At 53.6% G+C, this 21,512-nt stretch overlaps 1 protein-coding gene across 1 annotated transcript in view; it reads right to left on the bottom strand.

Moving 5' to 3' along the window:
- LOC139239465 (5'-3' exonuclease PLD3-like) overlaps positions 1–21,512 on the bottom strand; it is a 32,492-nt gene continuing 10,980 nt past the window's right edge. Inside the window, exons 4-13 of the mRNA XM_070868231.1 lie at positions 20,850–20,972; positions 18,193–18,404; positions 16,427–16,610; positions 15,231–15,345; positions 12,039–12,166; positions 10,159–10,359; positions 7,952–8,091; positions 6,717–6,882; positions 4,351–4,450; positions 1–3,301 (exon numbers count right to left, since the gene is read on the bottom strand). Of these exons, the coding sequence (XP_070724332.1) occupies positions 3,096–3,301; positions 4,351–4,450; positions 6,717–6,882; positions 7,952–8,091; positions 10,159–10,359; positions 12,039–12,166; positions 15,231–15,345; positions 16,427–16,610; positions 18,193–18,404; positions 20,850–20,972 (1,575 nt within the window). The 3' untranslated portion in view covers positions 1–3,095. The remainder of the gene's footprint in view (positions 3,302–4,350; positions 4,451–6,716; positions 6,883–7,951; positions 8,092–10,158; positions 10,360–12,038; positions 12,167–15,230; positions 15,346–16,426; positions 16,611–18,192; positions 18,405–20,849; positions 20,973–21,512) is intronic.

The following is a 21,512-nucleotide window of genomic DNA, read 5'->3' as shown; positions in this document are numbered from 1 at the left end:
GCCAGTAGCCGGTAACTAGTCCGGCCCGCCGGTTTTTGGACAATAATTCCGGATTGCGGACTACTAAATAACAAATGGGATTTTCCTAAAAATGTCAGGTTTTTTTTGACAATTCCGATTTTCGGACAGCTGGATTTGAGACGGTGTCCCTGTTGTACCTGCCACAGCCACTTAACCCCCTGCCCTGTCATCCAATATTTCCACTCTAGTCTTTGGTACTGTGATATAAAAGACGCTCCACGTTTCCAGGGCGGGCGTGGATAATTGTGCAGGTGTGCAGGAATCTGCGTTTGAGCTTTTTAACCCTTACTCCTTTTTTTTTAAAACCCACTGGGTTTGATGCTTCTAATTCATCTGCAAGCATGGAGCTGACAGTACTCCTCAGGAGCTGGTGTCGGGTGTGTGACTGAGTCCCTCATACTTAAGAGCAGGCCAGAAAAATAAATTGGCAGATTTTCCTGCTTTTTAGCAAGAACATGGCATCTTCCTTTTAAAAAAAAATTAATTGCTAAACTTTTAAAAATGCAAATCGCGCCTGAATAAAAGCTGTTGGAGCTAATCTCCTCCAGTGTTTTTACATGTCAGAGAGGAGCATTATACATCCGTAGGAAATTATCCGGAAAAAACATGACAGGAAGAGCGTGCAAATTAACAATTATACCCGCATACACTTCTTGTCAATTGTAAATTGTCACATCCCCATTTATAATGGAAACTGGCTATGTCAACGTGTCACGCTGCCATTAAGCCCTCCTGCCAGAGGAGGCGCCACCACTGGTGGAAGGGTGTACCGACAGCCAGACGAGTTTCCATTATAAAGGGGGACATTGCAATTTATAATGGAAATAAGGACTAAAATGGGGGCTCAATTACAGAAGCTCACTTTGATCCAAATATTTTTCGCCCTCAAACCCACTGAACCTGAAGACTACGTACGGCTTCAATTCTGCGTCTTCAGTTACACGGAAGCCTGACTGGTCCTCGTACCCTTTGACCCGTAAAAATGTATAGAATGACTCCAACATAATCATCCTAATAGCAAGCTAAATAAATGCTACATTTCAGTGCAAAAGATAAGTCAAAAATAGAATTGTAACAAAATATACATATTTTTTTTTTAAAAAAGATTCTCTCTTCTGGGAACAGGAAGAGGCCATTCAGCCCCTCGGGCCTGCTCGTCCATTCAATTAGATCACGGCTGATCGTCCGAAAGCCAGTGATTCTTGCCGGGGTAGAGTTCCATGGGCCAACTGACCAACGTTCTCTAATTTTTTTCTTTGGGCGGGTGGCCCATTCAAATTCCCGCGTGTGCGCATTTTTTCCTAGTGTAAAGTCGGCAAGTGGTCTGCATGGGAGCTCCAGACAGCCGAGCGGCTGTGTGGCTTAAAGGGAACATTGGCACTAGCCCTCACCACACCGCTACCCCACCCCCAAGTTCCTCACCCACATACCCTTTCTTTGAGGCAACACTGACCGTGGGGTAGGTGGCAGCTGTTTGGGGAGGTGGGGGGGTGGAGAGGGGGCCTGTTTATGTCGACGCATGTGAACTCCCCAGCAGAGGTGGCCAGATAGCAATCAAGAACCCGAGCTGCTTTCCATTGCCCACCCACCCTCACTACCAGCCCAGGGACGTTGATCCCAATTGTACCATCCGTCATCAGCTAACGGCGGGCGACTGGGGTCGATTTTAAGACTTTCTTTGGCCTGATACCAAGTCGAGCAGTAGCAACGGACCACCAGTGAGACCTGCGTAATATGGCGTCGGATGGTACGTAAATTTCAGCAAATTACGTCGACTCTCGGATGAGATGTGGAACCGAGGACCCGTCTTTCCCCCTCTCGGGGCGGACACTACTGGAAGAAGAGCGGGAGAGTTCGCCCCGGGGCCGACATTTATCCCGCAACCAACATCAAGGACCCCGACAATGTGGCCCTTCATGACATTGTTGTTTGTGGGAGCTTGCTGTGCGCAAATCAGCTGCCGCGTTTCCTACATTACAACAGTGACTACACTTCAAAAAAAAAAAGTATTTCATTGGCTGTAAAGCAAATTGGGATGTACTGATGCTGTATAAATTCAAGTCTTTTGTTAAAATCCCCACAGGGTGTGTGTGGCGGGGCAGGGGGTGAAAGAGTCGAGATGAAGAAACTGAGATGCTTAATGTAAAGTGTTGCATTTATGTTAAGACCATTCCGATCAGCTTGCATCTCGAAACAGGGACCCTGAGCTTTAGAACAGAGCCTGTTCTCAACATCACCTTTTGGAGTTGGGATCGGCTAGCCCTCGCGTGGGCCTTTTTGAGGGGCTGATAGTTAAAATTCAGCTTTCAGAGAGGCTGACTGACTTTCACAAACGGGGCAAGGGGGAACCAGTTACAAACCGGACGATAACTAGATCGGAACCTGGGCACGATGGGCCAAATGGCTGCATGGTTCTAATCTCACTATCAGATGGAAGGCTTCACAACCTGGGAGACTCTAACTTCACCCCAAAAGACCAGTCTTGTTCGTCCTACCTCAACCCCCAGCTTGAATGAGCTCCAGGTTCAGGTTTACATCTGCGAGGTTGCAGGGAGGAACAAAGAACTGGACACGGGCTGAATGGTCAAGGTCGGTAAAAGCAAAATTGAAGTTGGGCCCTTATTACCGTACAGGCTAAAAGATGTTGGCGAAGTTTGTTGGGGAGGTGATGTTGAGACGTGGCGTGTTGAAGCAGGTTAAAGAGGAACTTGAGAGCACTCGTTAAGCAGCAAAACCCAATGCCACACGAGGTCGACGTTAAAAAGCAAATTTAGGCAGTTTCTACGTCACAACATTGTGCTCAAATCCCCTCTCTGCTGCCTCATTTGTGAGCGCGAAATGTTTTTCATTGGTACGGATGGTTAAATCAATTTGTTTTTGGGGTGTTAGGGGAGGGGAGATGGGGATTCCAAAACAGGTAATATCACTTTAAAAAGCCACTCAGCCTCTGGGAAAGCGCAGGAGTGAAAGGGAGCAGAGAGGGAGTCCGAGACTCCTCACCGCTTCCTCGTTCCCCTGCCCCGCATCACCGCCCCACCATGCACCGTCGGACAGCAAGTGATGCTCCCTGCTCCTCACACACCCTCCCGATACCGCAAGCAGTGCCTTGCTTCTTCACTGCCGAGATCCGACGCGTGCTCGGAGTTCCAGTCGCGCTCGAACACCGCCTGCAGCTGGCTCTGTACCGTGACCGAGCTGCCCGGCGCAACCCCGGTCTGGTTTATGACCAGACCCACTCCGGCCGTCCGGATGAAATAGTCTTCGGACCAGTTGGACGTCCCTGTAAAGCAAAGAACGCAAATTGGAGGTTTAGTTCTTTGTCATCGACATCCTAGGCAGTCCCGCGGAATCGAGGAAGACTTGCTTCCACTCTTAACATGAGTTCAATACGAGAACCACAGTCCCTGTCACAGGTGGGACAGATAGTCGTTGAGGGAAGGGGTGGGTGGGACTGGTTTGCCGCACGCTCCTTCCGCTGCCTGCGCTTGGTTTCTGCACGTTCTCGGCGATGGGACTCGAGGTGCTCAGCGCCCTCCCGGATGCACTTCCTCCACTCAGGGCGGACTGGTCTTTGGCCAGGGACTCCCAGGTGTCGGTGGGGATGTTGCACTTTTTCAGGGAGGCTTTGAGGGTGTCCCTTGTAACGTTTCCTCTGCCCACCTTTGACTCGTTTGCCGTGAAGGAGTTCCGAGTAGAGCGCTTGCGTTGGGAGTCTCGTGTCTGACATGCGAACAATGTGGCCCGTCCAACGGAGCTGGTCGAGTGTGGTCAGTGCTTCGATGCTGGGGATGTTGGCCTGGTTGAGGACGCGGACGTTGGTGCGTCTGTCCTCCCAGGGGATTTGCAGGATCTTGTGGCGACATCATGGCCTACAGGGCTGTAGTGATACCCGCCCTCCTGTATGGCTCAGAGACATGGACCATGTACAGTGGACACCTCAAGTCGCTGGAAAAATACCACCAACGAGTTCATTGTAACAACTGTGCAGTTAACCCTTCCTCTTCAGCAGCTCCCCCACCCCACCCAGCACATCTATATTCGCCCGCTGATGTATTACAAATGTTACATTTGCATGCACAACCCGTCAATACAACCACATTTATAATGGGAATTTCCCATGTAATCATGTCACGTTGTAATTACATCCTCCCACCAGCAGGAGTGCCAAACCCACTCCTGCTGCTCCCATCCAGTGACAGAGGAGAGGAAAGGCAGGGCGGGGGGGGGAAAGGATTGCGCTGAGTCCTGGAATTACCCGGTTTGTCCTGAGCTTAACCCAGGGCAGGAGCGCGCTCCCTCACCCCTCACTTCCCCCCCCCCCACACTCACCAATGTAGGCAATACGATCAGTGACCATGTACTTGTTGTGGTTGACCCTGCTGAAGGGAATTCTCTTCTGTTCCTCCGTGGCCGGGACCTGGAAGAGCTTCTGCAAGAGAAAAAGAAGGGGCTGGATTAGGAGGGGAACGGGCTCTTGAAACAACAGCTTAGTGTCGGGTGTCAAAGCAATCCCTCGTACAGAGAATCATGTAGAGGTTTGCAGCACAGACACAGGCCATTGGGCCCCACCGCTCCGTGCCGGGGTTTATGCTCCACACCAGCCCCCTCCCACCCCTCATCATCTCACCCCCATCACCATATCCTTCTATTCCTTTCTCCCTCATGTGTTTATCCAGCTTCCCCTTAAATGCATCGATACTATTCGCCTCAACCCCTCCCTGTGGCAGCGAGTTCCACATTCCAACCACTTCCTGGAAGTGCTTCCTTGTTGACCCCGGAGATAAATGTAACGGCTATCATGGCCCAACGGTTGCCCACCTCTGCTCCTGAAGGTGGGGGTTGAGGGTGGGGCACACCCTCTGGTGCCCTGCCCAAATTGGCCTCGTCTCATCCGTCAGCCCAGACAATGAGTTGGCAGGGTATAGAATCGTAGAAATTTACAGGGCGGAAGGAGGCCATTTAGGCCCATCGTGTCCAACAAAGAGCCACCCGGCCTAATCCCACTTTCCCGCTCTCGGTCCGTAGCCCTGTAGGTTACAAGTGCACATCCAAGTACCTTTTAAATGTGGTGAGGGTTTCTACCTCTACCACCCTTTCAGGCAGTGAGTTCCGCCCCAGACCCCCACCACCCTCTGGGTGAAGACATTTCCCCTCAAATCCCCTCTAAACCTCCCCCCAATTACTTTAAATCTATGCCCCCTGGTTGTTGACCCCTCTGCCAAGGAGAAACAGGTCCGTCCTATCCACTCTATCCGGGCCCCTTATCATTTTATACACCTCAATTAGATTTACGAGGATGTTGCCAGGACCAGAGAATTTTAGCTATGAGGAAAGGTTGGATAGGCTGGGGTTTCTTTGCTTGACCTCAATCAGGTCTCCCCTCAGCCTCCTCTTCCAAAGAAAACAACCTCAGCCTGTCCAATCTTTCCTCATCGCTAAAATTCTCCAGTCCAGGCAACATCCTCGGAAACCTCCTCTGTACCCTCTCCAGTGCAATCACATCTTTCCTGTAATGTGTGCATGCAGTACTCCAGCTGTGGCCTAACCAGTGGTTTAATGTTCCACCGGGGGGGGGGGGGGGGGGGCGGGGGGGAGGTCAGAATCGAAGGCAATCCGGATATCGCGCAATGCCTCCCACAGGTACCTACCAGCAGGGAGGCGGAAGGGTCACTGGATGCTGATGAGAAGCGGGAACGCCAGGTTACAACAACAACTTGTATTTATAAAGCGCCTTTAACATAGTAAAATGTCCCAAGGCGCTTCACAGGAGTATTACGCGATAGAAATTTGACACCGAGCCGCATACATGGAAATTAGCGCAGGTGACCAAAAGCTCGGTCAAAGAGAAGCGTCTTGAAGGAGGAGAGAGAGGTAGAGAGGTTTAGGAGGGGAGTTCCAGAGCTTGGGGCCTAGGCAACAGAAGGCATGGCCACCAATGGTGGAGTGATTATAATCAGGGATGCTCAGGAGGGCAGAATTAGAGGAGGGCAGAATTAGAGGAGCGCAGATATCTTGGGGGGGGTTGTGGGGCTGGAGGAGATTACAGAGATAGGGAGGGGGCGAGGGCCATGGAGGGATTTGTAAACAAGGATGAGTATTTTGAAATCGAGGCATTGTTTAACCGGGAGCCAATGTAGGTCAGCGAGCACCGGGGGTGATGGGTGAGCGGGACTCGGTGCGAGTTAGAACACGGGGGCAGTGAGCACAGAGGGTGATGGGCGAGCGGGACTCGGTGCGAGTTAGGACACGGGGGCAGCGAGCACAGGGGGTGATGGGTGAGCGGGACTCGGTGCGAGTTAGGACACGGGGGCAGCGAGCACAGGGGGTGATGGGTGAGCGGGACTCGGTGCGAGTTAGGACACGGGGGCAGCGAGCACAGGGGGTGATGGGTGAGCGGGACTCGGTGCGAGTTAGGACACGAGCAGCCGAGTTTTGGATCACCTCTAGTTTACGTCGGGTAGAATGTGGGAGGGCAGCCAGGAGTGCGTTGGAATGGTAAAGGCTGGTGGTAACGAAGACATGGATGAGGGCTTCAGCAGCGGAAGAGCTGAGGCAGGGGCGGAGATGGGCGATGTTACAGAGGTGGAAATAGGCGGTTTAAGTAATACCCGAGGCAGCAAACCAGTCTCACTGATGCCGGTGTGGTACCCAGCGCTGGGAGCAGCGGAAACAACGTTTGAGGAACGATGACTCACCACCTGGACTGGGCAGCTCAGGGGTTCCTGACTGAGGACATTCAGAGACTCCAGATAGACGAACATGGAGCGGTACGAGTGCGCCCAGCAGCTGATGAGCAGGCGCACGGACACCTTCCGCACGCAGGCCGCCTCCCGCAGCCGGTCCTCGATGGCAGGCCAAAACCTGGAGGGGTGCACGGAAAACAGAAGTCATTGAACGAGAAACGGCCGCCGGCAGTTTACAGAGAGAACTCGCATCTCTACAGGGCGTCCCAAAGCGCTTCACAGCCAATCAAGTGTTGTAATGTAGGAAACGCAGCAGCCAATTTACGCACAGCAAGCTCCCACAAACAGAAGTGATCATGACCCAGATTATCTCTTTCAATGATGTTGATTGAGGGATAAATATTGGCCCCTGGACACCTCCTGCTCTTCTTCGAAATAGTGGTCGTGGGATCTTTCACCTGAGAGAGCAGACGGGGCCTCGGTTTAATGTCCCATCCGAAAAACGGCACCTCCGACAGTGCAGCGCTCCCTCAGTACCGCCCCTCTGACAGTGCAGCGCTCCCTCAGTACCGCCCCTCCGACAGTGCGGCGCTCCCTCAGTACTGCCCCTTCGACAGTGCGGAGCTCCCTCAGCACTGCCCCTCCGACAGTGGGGCGCTCCCTCAGTACCGCCCCTCTGACCGCCCCTCCGACAGTGCGGCGCTCCCTCAGTACCGCCCCTCCGACAGTGCGGAGCTCCCTCAGTACTGCCCCTCCGACAGTGCGGCGCTCCCTCAGTACCGCCCCTCCAACAGTGCGGCGCTCCCTCAGCACTGCCCCTCCGACAGTGCTGCGCTCCCTCAGTACTGTCCCTCCGATAGTGCGGCACTGAGAGCGTCAGCCTGGACGTTTTTAGTGCTCTGGCCACGAGGAGGCACAGGAGAGCATGCTATTCGGCTGTGGGGGGCGCCACCCTCCCGAGTCCAAGCCTTTCGCGCATCCGTCCAGTGGGGCTCCTACTGGAAACGATCAGAGGCGAGGACGATTTCGCCTTCCCTAAGCTACAGGTGTAGCCCACTCGCCCCAGTCCTCCCACCGAGAGCTGCTCGCTCCGCACAGACCTGGGATCTAACCTCAGCCTGCCAAGAGATGGGGGATTCGCCCCTTTGCCAACATTTGTCACCCTGAGCCTATCCGCAGCGTAACTCTAGGGGGCCGGGGGGGGGGGGGGGGGGCAGATCAGCAGCAGCCTCCGCCTGTCCACATACCTCACGGGGTCACAGTACCGGCAGAGTGGAAGGAAGTCCATGACCGAGATGAAGACGAACTCTCTTGCGTCGTCGATGACACTCAGGATGGCCTCGAGATCCGTGGTGCGGCCGGGCGAGCACAGCGACGGGGGAGCACTCTGGGAAAGACGGGAAACGCCCACAGTCACTCGCGGAACAAGTCACGCACTCCCGTCACCAGGATCCACAGCAGCAGTTCAAAATACTATCTATTTCCGGGAGAGGCCAGGTGCGGTGCAGTGAGTTCACAAGAACATAAGAAATAGGAGCAGGAGGGGGCCATACGGCCCCTCGAGCCTGCTCCGCCATTCAATACGATCATGGCTGATCCGATCATGGACTCAGCTCCACTTCCCCGCCCGCTCCCCTTATTCCCTTATCGGTTCAGAAACTGTCTTATCTCTGCCTTAAATTTATTCAATGTCCCGGCTTCCACAGCTCTCTGGGGCAGCGAATTCCACAGATCCACAACCCTCTGAGAGAAGAAATTTCTCCTCATCTCAGTTTGGACCAAGACCTCGCTCTGTCAAGCCCCGTGTGGTGGCTGGTGTGCAACGGTCACCCCACGTTAAAAAAATCCACCCACAGGCATCTTCCACCCCCTCAACTGGAGTTCAGGACCTGGAACATCGAGTCCTTCATTGAAACATCTGTGAACTAGTGTGGGAGCAAGTCATCCTCATTCGAGGGACCGCCTATCAGGATGTTCCCAGCTCTAGTGGAAATGCAACCCCCCCTACCCCATCCGACATGACACAGGACCTTCAGGAATTATTAAGGATGTCATAGCAGTGCATTTGGAAAGAGGTGACATGATAGGTCCAAGTCAGCATGGATTTGTGAAAGGGAAATCATGCTTGACAAATCTTCTGGAATTTTTTGAGGATGTTTCCAGTAGAGTGGACAAGGGAGAACCAGTTGATGTGGTATATTTGGACTTTCAGAAGGCGTTCGACAAGGTCCCACACAAGAGATTGATGTGCAAAGTTAAAGCACATGGGATTGGGGGTAATGTGCTGACATGGATTGAGAACTGGTTGTCAGACAGGAAGCAAAGAGTAGGAGTAAATGGGTACTTTTCAGAATGGCAGGCTGTGACTAGTGGGGTACCGCAAGGTTCTGTGCTGGGGCCCCAGCTGTTTACACTGTACATTAATGATTTAGATGAGGGGATTAAATGTAGTATCTCCAAATTTGCGGATGACACTAAGTTGGGTGGCAGTGTGAGCTGCGAGGAGGATGCTGTGAGGCTGCAGAGCGACTTGGATAGGTTAGGTGAGTGGGCAAATGCATGGCAGATGAAGTATAATGTGGATAAATGTGAGATTATCCACTTTGGTGGTAAAAACAGAGAGACAGACTATTATCTGAATGGTGACAGGTTAGGAAAAGGGGAGGTGCAAAGAGACCTGGGTGTCATGGTACATCAGTCATTGAAGGTTGGCATGCAGGTACAGCAGGCGGTTAAGAAAGCAAATGGCATGTTGGCCTTCATAGCGAGGGGATTTGAGTACAGGGGCAGGGAGGTGTTGCTACAGTTGTACAGGGCATTGGTGAGGCCACACCTGGAGTATTGTGTACAGTTTTGGTCTCCTAACCTGAGGAAGGACATTCTTGCTATTGAGGGAGTGCAGCGAAGGTTCACCAGACTGATTCCCGGGATGGTGGGACTGACCTATCAAGAAAGACTGGATCAACTGGGCTTGTATTCACTGGAGTTCAGAAGAATGAGAGGGGACCTCATAGAAACATTTAAAATTCTGACGGGGTTAGACAGGTTAGATGCAGGAAGAATGTTCCCAATGTTGGGGAAGTCCAGAACCAGGGGTCACACAGTCTAAGGATAAGGGGTAAGCCATTTAGGACCGAGATGAGGAGGAACTTCTTCACCCAGAGAGTGGTGAACCTGTGGAATTCTCTACCACAGAAAGTTGTTGAGGCCAATTCACTAAATATATTCAAAAGGGAGTTAGATGAGGTCCTTACTACTCGGGGGATCAAGGGGTATGGCGAGAAAGCAGGAATGGGGTACTGAAGTTGAATGTTCAGCCATGAACTCATTGAATGGCGGTGCAGGCTAGAAGGGCCGAATGGCCTACTCCTGCACCTGTTTTCTATGTTTCTAAGGGAAGGCAAGGAGACCCGAGGAAGAGAGGGAAGTGTAACGATGGGGTCAGGATACTCACCGACACGTAGACTTGTGCGTCGATGCCGTTGAGCTTGAGCCTGAGTGGGTCCTGCCTGCTGGACAAGGCATTGTACCGACTGGGCCACCGTTTGGGGATAGCAGCCCCCTTCCCCCCCAGCTGCCAGTACACCTCGAAGACCTTCTCCACGTCCCGAGCCAGACAGCTGCAGTTCGACAGCACGACTCCCAACTCCTTCACCTGGACACAGAGCGGGGGGGGGTCACGACATCAAAGAAAGCAAGTTTCACGACCACCGGATGTCCCAAAGCGTTTCGCACCCAGTGTGTTCACTGTTGCAATGTGGGAAACGCGACAGCTAATTTGCGCACAGCAAGCTCCCACACACAGCAATGTGATAATGACCCAGATCATTTATTTTAGTGATGTTGATTGAGGATTAAATATTGGTCCCAGGACACCGGGGAGAACTCCCCCTGCTCTTCTTCCAAAAGTGCCCAGCAAATATTTTACATCCACCTAGAGGACAGACGGGGCCCCGGTTTGAGGTCTCGTCTGAAAGGTAGCCCCCCCCGGCCCCGACAGTGTGGCGCTCCCTCAGTACTGCCCCTCCGACAGTACGGCGCTCCCTCAGTACTGCCCCTCCGACAGTGCGGCGCTCCCTCAGTACTGCCCCTCCGACAGTACGGCGCTCCCTCAGTACCGTCCCTCCGACAGTGCGGCACTCCCTCAGTACCGCCCCTCTGATAGTGCGGCACTCCCTCAGCACTGCCCCTCCGACAGTGCGGCGCTCCCTCAGTACCGTCCCTCCGACAGTGCGGCACTCCCTCAGCACTGCCCCTCCGACAGTGCGGCACTCCCTCAGCACTGCCCCTCCGACAGTGCGGCGCTCCCTCAGCACTGCCCCTCCGACAGTGCGGCGCTCCCTCAGCACTGCCCCTCCGACAGTGCGGCGCTCCCTCAGTACTGCCCCTCCGACAGTGCGGCGCTCCCTCAGTACAGCCCCTCCGACAGTGCGGCGCTCCCTCAGTACCGCCCCTCCGATAGTGCGGGGCTCCCTCAGTACTGCCCCTCCGACAGTGCGGGACTCCCTCAGTACTGCCCCTCCGACAGTGCGGCGCTCCCTAAGTACCGCCCCTCCAACAGTGCAGCGCTCCCTCAATACTGCCCCTCCGACGGTGAGGCGCTCCCTCAGTACTGCCCCTCCGACGGTGCGGTGCTCCCTCAGTACCGCCCCTCCGACAGTGCGGCGCTCCGTCAGTACTGCCTTTCCGACAGTGAGGTGCTCCCTCAGTACTGCCCCTCCGACAGTGCGGCACTCCCTCAGTACTGCCCCTCCGACAGTGCAGTGCTCCCTCAGTACTGCCCCTCCGACAGTGCGGCGCTCCCTCAGTACTGCCTTTCCGACAGTGAGGCACTCCCTCAGTACTGGCACTGGAGAGTCAGCCTAGATTTGTGTGCTCAGCTCCCCGCAGTGGGACTTGAACCCACGACCTTCTGACTCCGAGGTGGGAGTGTGGAGCTGATCGAACGTGAGGGGCATCACGGCCAATCCCGACCTCAATGTCAGGTGCCAAAATGAACAAGTGCATTCACTAGCCGGAGTCACTGGAGAGTTAAAAATAAAACTGGAGGAAAAGCTCTGGCTGATCATCTCGCTCTCCATCCACGCCTCCTTCCTTCCCCCTGCTCCACACCCCTACAGCCTGGGAGTAGGGAGACCCCGCTGAGAACACGGCTTAGTCTCCCTTGGCCGAGGTACCAGAGGGTGTCCGGGGCCATTTTGTAACCACATGCCACCACAAATCAGCGCCTTAAGCCGAGGGGATGGCGGACCAAAATAAAGGGAGGAAAAAAAGCTTTGGGCAGTAACGAGCTTTACCGGGTCCCGATATTACCCGCTCGCTGGCAGCAGTTACCTGGGTGAGTGAGCGCCAGTCCATGTTGGCGCTGCCGATGTAGACGTGTCTTCCGTCCACCACCCAGAGCTTGGTGTGAACAATCCCGCCCGTGAGATTCTTCAAGACCACGCGCCTCACCTCCGCACCTGCACGGCCAAAACGGCATCGTCACATCACACGCAAACCGCGGTCCCGTGACGCGCCCAGCCGCCGATACTCAACTCGACCCGCAAAGCGATCTCGTTGCCGCGGGATAATGTGACGCGCACCAACTGGGTCGTCTAACCTTCTGGCGAAGCAGGGTCAGAGAGCGGAGGACGTCCCCCCCGTTTTAATCTCGCACATTCTGCCCTCGTTTTTGAACAATACTTGGGGATTTTTTGTGAGGTCACTAATCTTCAGGAAAACATAGAAAATAGGTGCAGGAGTAGGCCATTCGGCCCTTCGAGCCTGCACCACCATTCAATATGATCATGGCTGATCATTCCCTCAGGTCGATGTCCTTTTGCAGATTTTTTGTGTCCCTTTCACACATTGCTTTCTCTCCCATCTTTGTATCATCAGCAAACTTTACACTCGGTCCCTTCATCCAAGTCGTTAATATAGATTGTAAATAGTTGGGGTCCCAGCACTGATCCCTGTGGCACCCCACAAGTTAGTTTACCAACCGGAAAATGACCCATTCATCCCAACTCTCTGTTTTCTGTTAGTTGGCCAATCCTCTATCCATGCTAATATATTACCCCCAACCCCTTGTGCAGTAACCTTTTATGTGGCACCTTGTCAAATGCCTTCTGGAAATCCAAATACACAAAAAACATAGAAAATAGGTGCAGGAATAGGCCATTCGGCCCTTCGAGCCTGCACCACCATTCAATAAGATCATGGCTGATCATTCACCTCAGTATCCCTTTCCTGCTTTCTCTCCATACCCCTTGATCCCTTTAGCCATAAGGGCCATATCTAACTCCCTCTTGAATATATCCAATGAACTGGCCTCAACAACTCTCTGCGGTAGGGAATTCCACAGGTTAAAAACTCTCTGAGTGAAGAAGTTTCTCATCATCTCAGTCCTAAATGGCTTACCCCTTATCCTAAGTCCCCTGGTTCTGGACTTCCCCAACATCGGGAACATTCTTCCCGCATCTAACCTGTCCAGTCCCGTCAGAATCTTATACGTTTCTATGAGATCCCCTCTCATCCTTCTAAACTCCAGTGAATAAAGGCACAGTCGATCCAGTCTCTCCTCATATGACAGTCCTGCCATCCCGGGAATCAGTCTGGTGAACCTTCGCTGCACTCCCTCAATAGCAAGAACGTCCTTCCTCAGATTAGGAGACCAAAACTGCTCACAATATTCCAGATGAGGCCTCACTAAGGCCCTGTACAACTGCAGTAAGACCTCCCTGCTCCTATACTCAAATCCCCTAGCTATGAAGGCCAACATACCATTTGCCTTCTTCTGTACCTGCATGCCCACTTTCAGTGACTGATGAACCATGACACCCAGGTCTCGTTGCACCTCCCCTTTTCCTAATCTGCCGCCATTCAGATAATATTCTGCCTTCCTGTTTTTGCCACCAAAAAGAATAACCTCACATTTATTCACATTATACTGCATCTGCCATGCATTTGCCCACTCACCTAACCTGTCCAAGTCACTCTGCAGCCTCTTAGCGTCCTCATCACAGCTCACACCACCACCCAGTTTAGTGTCATCTGCAAACTTGGAGATATTACACTCAATTCCTTCATCTAAATCGTTAATGTATATTGTAAATAGCTGAGGTCCCAGCACTGAGCCCTGCGGCACCCCACTAGTCACTGCCTGCCATTCTGAAAAGGACCGGTTTATCCCGACTCTCTGCTTCCTGTCTGCCAACCAGTTCTCTATCCACGTCAGTACATTACCCCCAATACCATGTGCTTTGATTTTGCACACCAATCTCTTGTGTGGGACCTTGTCAAAAGCCTTTTGAAAGTCCAAATACACCACATCCACTGGTTCTCCCTTGTCCACTCTGCTAGTTACATCCTCAAAAAATTGCAGAAAATTCTTCAAGAATGATTTCCCTTTCATAAATCCATGCTGACTTGGTCCAATCCTGTCACTGCTTTCCAAATGTGCTGCTATTTCATCCTTAATGATTGATTCCAACCAACATTTTCCCCACTACTGATGCCAGGCTAACCGGTCTATAATTACCCGTTTTCTCTCTCCCTCCTTTTTTAAAAAGTGGTGTTACATTAGCTACCCTCCAGTCCATTGGAACTGATCCAGAGTCGATAGACTGTTGGAAAATGATCACCAAAACACAGACCATGAACTAAAAATTGATTAATCTAAGCTTTTGGAATTAAGCTGGACAATTAAGGGCATTCTGTGGTCAGGAACTAACAACAATGGCGTTGTTACATGAGGCCTTGAACTTGATTGACCAAGGTGGGGGAAACAGCCACTGGAGACATCGATTCTATAAAAAGACCGGACAACAAAGGACCCCATGGAATGCAAATTTTTGGATAACAACATGCAGCATAAGAAAATATCTTTTGCACTGTCGACTCCGCGTGCAAATTAGTAGCCAGTCAAACTCATCACCACAACCCAGTTAAACAGATCACTACCTCGGTGATTGGATCTTGGCCCAGGAGGGCAGAATTAGAGGAGCGCAGAGCTCTTGGGGAGGGGCGAGGGCCATGGAGGGATTTGAACACAAGGATAAGAATTTTGAAATTGAGGCGTTGTTTTAACCGGAAGCCAATGTAGTGGGTGTAGCGAGCACAGGGGATGAGCGGGACTTGGCGCAAGTTAGGACACGGGGCAGAGAGCATAGGGGATGATGGGTGAGCAGGACTCGGTGCGAGTTAGGTCACAGGTCAGCGAGCACAGAGGGTGATGGGTGAGCGGGACTTGGTGCGAGTTAGGACACGGGGCAGCGAGCACAGGGGTTGAGCGGGACTTGGTGCGAGTTAGGACACGGGAGCAGCCCAGTTTTGGGATCACCTTTAGTTTACGTAGGACAGGATCGTGCTCAGCTATGATGCTCCCCGTGGTCGAATAGCCCCGCAGTCAGGACAGCCAGATTGGCCGAGGCGCTGTGCAGCCATACCCCAGTGAGAGTCGACGCCTTCTCGGGGTTTGGAGCGTTGCAAGAAGACAGAAAAAGCTAAACGAGCATTAATTATAGCCGCCCTCCCCGGTCTCACCATTTTGTTCCAGGTAATTCGTGTCCTCTTCCGACTGCTGGGGGCTGTTCACTGCAATTTTCAGTCCCACGCCTCGAGACTTCAATTCCGCCAACCTCTTTAACACCGCCTCGCCCTGCATATGAACCGGAACTCAAAGTTAGACAGGCAGAGGGGCACTGAGTCTCCCGTGGCATTGCTCCAGGATGGAGCGCGCTTGTGTGACGTTTCGCTGCTGACCTGGCCCGGCCCTTTAAGGCCGCGGCTATAGATTTGGCAAAGCCAAGGTCATTGGAGCTGTCTTTAAACTGCTGGGGTTAATCAGAAGGCCGGCGTAACTGGGTGTGTGACGCTGATGTGACATCTGGTGCGAGACAGATGTGCGCTAGATTATCCAAATATTCAGAAAACGAGCAGATGACCTGTGGTGCTGGGCATATAGACAGAAGTTGAGCTATTTTATAACAATAGGGGTCTGATAAGAGTGTGATAGGGAGAGCGTTACTTGCCTTGGAGATGGTACAACGAAGGTTCACCAGACTGACTCCTGGGATAAGAGGGCTGTCCTATGAGGAGAGATTGTGAAGAATGGGCCGATATTCTCTGGCGTTTAGAAGAACGAGAGGTGATCTCATTGAAACATACAAGATTCTGAGGGGGCTTGACAGGGTAGATGCAGGGAGGGTGTTTCCCCCCGGGGCTGGGGAGTCTGGAACCAGGGGTCACACAGTCTCAGGATAAGGGATCGGCCATTGAGGACTGAGATGAGGAGGAATTTCTTCACTCAGAGGGAGGTGAATCTTTGGAATTCTCTGCCCCAGAGGGCTGTGGGAGGCTCAGTCGTTGAGTATATTCAAGGCTGGGATCGGTAGATTTTTGGAGTCAAGGGGAATCGAGGGATCGGGCGGGAAAGTGGAGTTGATGTCGAAGGTCAGCCGTGATCTCATGGATTGGCGGGGCGGGCTCGAGGGGCCGAATGGCCGGCTCCTGCTCCGAATACTTGCAGGAAGTATGTGGGACAGAGGCCGAACACACTGTGCGTGCGACATGTGATGTACAACTGGCAGACCTCCTGTGGCGGTGCGCAAATCGGAGCCGGTGGGGTTGTAGCGCTGAAGCGGCGATAGGTTTCAAATGTGGCCAAGCGCTGGTTTGGAACCCAAGGGGAGACGGTCGGTGCAGGGAGTGGGGGTGGGGGTGGGGAACGGAGTGGTTACCTCTGCGGCCGTGGGGTCCTCTTGCTTCAGGTCGCTGCCCCGCAGTGTGAAGTAAAAAGCCGCAATCTGCACGGTCTCGTTGGCCTGGCTCAGCAGATCCATCCAGCCCTGGTAGATCGAGGCGTGGCGGGGGGCTGTGTCCGGGTACAGCAGGCCGACCGGGATACTCTCCACCAGCGTCAAGCTGCGGCACGACAAACCACAAGCAGTTCACCCGGATTAACCGCCGCAGAAAATAGGCCGTGCGCGCGCTCGAACCGTTCGATCTTGTCACCGCCCAGTCGCGGCTATTCCATCGCTCTCCTGGCCGGCCTCCCAACTTCCAGAGGAGCAGGTGGCAGCCATTCAGCCCCTCAAGCCTGTTCCGCCATTCAATCAGGTCGTGGCTGACCTATCCCACCTAACTCCATCGACCCGCCTTTGGCCCATATTCCTTAAAACCTTCGATTAACAGAAATCTATCGATCAAATAACAATTGACCCAGCATCAGAGTCCCAAACTTCCACCACCCTTTGTGCGTAGAAGTGTTTCCCAACCTCCAGAGAGGTCTGACTCTAACCTTTAGACTCTTCCCCCTCGTCCTGGACTCCCCAACCAGCAGACCTCTCCCCATCTGTTCCCCTTAATATCCTGAAAACCTCGATCAGATCACCCTTTAACCGTCTAAATTCCAGGGAATGCAACCCCAGTTTGTGTCATCTCCGCTCGTAACTTAACCCTCGAAGGTCATGCTCCGTAAACTTGAGCTGATCCAAAACTCGGCTGCCCCCGTGCCCTAACTCGCACCGCGTCCCGCTCACCCATCACCCCCTGTGCTCACTGCCCCCGTGCCCTAACTCGCACCGAGTCCCGCTCACCCATCACCCCCTGTGCTCGCTGCCCAGTGTCCTAACTCGCATTGAGTCCTGCTCACCCATCACCCTCTGTGCTCGCTGCCCCCGTATCCTAACTCGCAACAAGTCCCACTCACCCATCACCCCCTGTGCTCGTTGCCCCGTGCCCTAACTCGCACCGAGTCCCGCTCACCCATCACCCCCTGTGCTCGCTGCCCAGTGTCCTAACTCGCATTGAGTCCTGCTCACCCATCACCCTCTGTGCTCGCTGCCCCGTGTCCTAACTCGCACCCAGTCCCACTCACCCATCACCCCCTGTGCTCGCTGCCCCGTGTCCTAACTCGCACCGAGTCCCGCTCACCCATCGCCCCCTGTGCTCGCTGCCCCCGTGTCCTAACTCGCACCGAGTCCCGCTCACCCATCGCCCCCTGTCCTAACTCGCACCGAGTCCCACTCACCCATCACCCTCTGTGCTCGCTGACCTACATTGGCTCCCGGTTCAGCAACGCCTCAATCTATACTTGTTTACAAATCCCTCCATGGCCCTCGCCCCCCCTCCCTATCTCTGTAATCCCCTCCAGCCCCACAACCCCCCCGAGATCTCTGCGCTCCTCTAATTCTGGCTTCTTGCTGCCTCTCTTTCTACCTTACTTTCATTCTTCCCGCTTTTTTCTTCCTCCCTGACCCCATCACCCGCCCTTGTTGAACCCGGACACCCTGCTCCTGACCCCCGAACTCCCTCCTGACCCCCGAACCACCTCCTGATCTCCAACACCCCTCTTCCCCTGTCGCCCCCCCCCCCTTGTCGAACCCGGGCCCTCCTACTCCTGACCCCAACGCCTGCTCCTCCTCCCTAACCCCCGACACCACTCTCCTCTGACACCCCCTCCACCCCCGACCCTTGACCCATGACCCCCCCCTTCCAGGCCTACCTGCACTGGTCCTGGCAGGCCTCCTCTTGCCACGGTAACACGCTGTAAATCCAGTCCATCTTCAGCTCGCCGACTGGGCCCCACGTGCCCGAGGACGGAGCCCCCTGTTTGAAGCCCAGGAGGTACCAGCTCCCGAGGGCAAGGATCAGCGCGACGGGGGCGAGGTAACAGAGCACCGTGCAGCAGGAGGGGCCTCTCGAGCCTCGGGCTCCCTGCGAGGAGAGAGAAGAACCGACTCCATGACCCGCTGACCACAAATACAACGGCCGCAAATATGCCGCTGAGACGCACCGGCCGGCTCTGACCTTGGCCGCAAACGGCCCTCGGCCTCGCTGGGCGAGAGTCGCGAAGGAGAACGGCGGCTAAAGTTCACCACCTGCCCCGCCGTGGTGCCGCCCGCAGTCAAATAGCCCGCCCGCGCTCGCGGTGTGTGCTCATGCGCAGAGAGAGACAGCCGCTCAGCGCAAATCTTATAGAAACATTTAAAATAATGAAAGGGATAGACAGGATAGAGGCAGAGAGGTTGTTTCCACTGGTCGGGGAGACTAGAACTAGGGGGCACAGCCTCAAAATACGGGGGAGCCAATTTAAAACCGAGTTGAGAAGGAATTTCTTCTCCCAGAGGGTTGTGAATCTGTGGAATTCTCTGCCCAGGGAAGCAGTTGAGGCTAGCTCATTGAATATATTCAAGTCACAGATAGATTGATTTTTAACCAATAAGGGAATTAAGGGTTACGGGGAGCGGGCGGGTAAGTGGAGCTGAGTCCACGGCCAGATCAGCCATGATCTTGTTGAATGGCGGAGCAGGCTCGAGGGGCTAGATGGCCTACTCCTGTTCCTAATTCTTATGTTCTCATGTTCTTATAAAGGGGAAGTTGCCGTTGATCTTGGTTCCGCATCCCAACGCGGGGCAGCGGGCACTTCCGCCATGGGAGGCGTCACAGCCAAGCCCAGTCCCTCCTCCCCGCCGCCCCCCCTCCCCCACCCAAGACGCGCGCACACACGCTATCCACTAGGGGGAGCAACTGGATAGGGGTTGAGGAGCAGGGAACTGATTTTAATCCCCCCTCTCCCGTTAATCGTGGGCACTGAGGCAAATTGAAGAGCGAACAATGCAGACAGGGGGAGAGGGGTCCAATCTGGGACCTCCCTGGTCTCGCGTTGCTCAGTACCCACACCCGACGAGCCGTGGGAGGGAACCAAGGCTTTAGGAGTTTCAAACTTTGAGTTAGAGAAAGCGGGGTCGGAGGAGGTTTGGTGTGAGACATCGCCACCGGCACGGACTTGTTGGGCCGAATGGCCTGGGTCAGTGCTGCAGTTTGCATGTAAAACAACAGGTTTTCAAACCTGCGTCTCCAGGCTCGGGTTCCATAAGCCAAGGGGTCACGGGACTGTCGCAGTGCTGCACTTTTCTATAAATGTTGGGTTCCCAGCCGGTTATTTCTGCGGCCGTACGCCAATAAATCATCTTTTCCGCAGCTTCCCCCACACTGCAGACACGACACAGGGGTAGATTTATCGATTGGCAAAGTTCTGTCACAAACACGCCAGATAGAACTGTCCCAAAAAATCCGACACAACTGCTTTAAAAAAGAGGAGTTGTGGGCGGGGTGGAGCGGGGGACCCAGGAGGGTTAAACACTGGCCCATCATCTCTGGGCTCCAGGTTCAAATCCACAGCCGACTGATGGAAGGAAAGTCTCCTCTGTCTGCTGTATGGGGCCTGTGTGAAATGTGTTTCAACAGTCTCTTGGGAACAGTGTAGAGGGAGCTTTACTCTGTATCGAACCCCCTGTACCTGCCCTGGGAGTGTTTGATGGGACAGTGTAGAGGGAGCTTTACTCTGTATCGAACCCCCTGTACCTGCCCTGGGAGTGTTTGATGGGACAGTGTAGAGGGAGCTTTACTCTGTATCTAACCCCGTGCTGTACCTACCCTGGGAGTGTTTGATGGGACAGTGTAGAGGGAGCTTTACTCTGTATCTAACCCCGTGCTGTACCTGCCCTGGGAGGGTTTGATGGGACAGTGTAGAGGGAGCTTTACTCTGTATCTAACCCCCTGTACCTGCCCTGGGAGTGTTTGATGGGACAGTGTAGAGGCAGCATTACACTGTATCGAACCCCGTGCTGTACCTGCCCAGGGAGTGTTTGATGGGACAGTGTAGAGGGAGCTTTACTCTGTATCTAACCCCGTGCTGTACCTGCCCTGGGAGTGTTTGATGGGACAGTGTAGAGGGAGCTTTACTCTGTATCTAACCCCCTGTACCTGCCCTGGGAGTGTTTGATGGGACAGTGTAGAGGGAGCATTACACTGTATCGAACCCCGTGCTGTACCTGCCCTGGGAGTGTTTGATGGGACAGTGTAGAGGGAGCTTTACTCTGTATCTAACCCCGTGCTGTACCTGCCCTGGGAGTGTTTGATGGGACAGTGTAGAGGGAGCTTTACTCTGTATCTAACCCCCTGTACCTGCCCTGGGAGTGTTTGATGGGACAGTGTAGAGGGAGCTTTACTCTGTATCTAACCGCTGGGAGTGTTTGATGCTGGCACTGGGTGCCTGACATGGAGAGATTCCAATCACCAACTCAAGCACCATCATTATGATTTTACACAAGGATGCCCTCTTCCTAACTACAGGGAGAATGAACTGTAATGAGATACCAGTTGTGTGGGCCGCAGTGTTGGGATCTTTGGGAATTCTCTCTGTATAATCTTTTTCCTCGGCTCCTCGGGAATTTTCTCTCTCAGCTTCCGAAGGGACATCATCGCTGGTCGCAGGTCCTCCTTATCAGGAATAAAAACCCATCAACAAAAACTTGCATTTATATAGCAACTTTAAAATAGTAAAACATCCCAAGGCGTTTCATAGGAGCGTTTATCAGACAAAATTTGACACCGAGCCGCACAAGGAGCTATCAGGGCAAGTGACCAAAAGCTGGGTCAAAGAGGTCAGTTTTAAGGAGCGTCTTTAAGGAGGAGAGAGAGGCGGAGAGGTTTAGGGAGGGAGTTCCAGAGCTTGGGGCCCAGGCAACAGAAGGCACGGCCACCGATGGTGGAGCGATTATAATCAGGGATGCTCAGGAGGGCAGAATTAGAGGAGCGCAGACATAAGAAATAGGAGCAGGAGTCGGTCATTCGGCCCCTCGAGCCTGCTCCGCCATTCAATACAATCATGGCTAATCTGACCATGGACTCAGCTCCACTTCCCCGCCCGCTCCCCATAACCTTTTACTCCCTTATCATTCAAAAATCTGTCTTTATCTCCGCCTTAAAGATAATCAATGATCCAGCCTTCACAGCTCGGGGGGTTGGACGGGGTGGAGG

Source organism: Pristiophorus japonicus, chromosome 27, assembly GCF_044704955.1.
Source record: "Pristiophorus japonicus isolate sPriJap1 chromosome 27, sPriJap1.hap1, whole genome shotgun sequence".
In the NCBI taxonomy this organism is placed as follows: Eukaryota; Metazoa; Chordata; class Chondrichthyes; family Pristiophoridae; genus Pristiophorus; species Pristiophorus japonicus.
The sequence above is the reverse complement of the archived record's forward strand: the minus strand, read 5'-3'. Positions and strand labels throughout refer to the sequence as shown.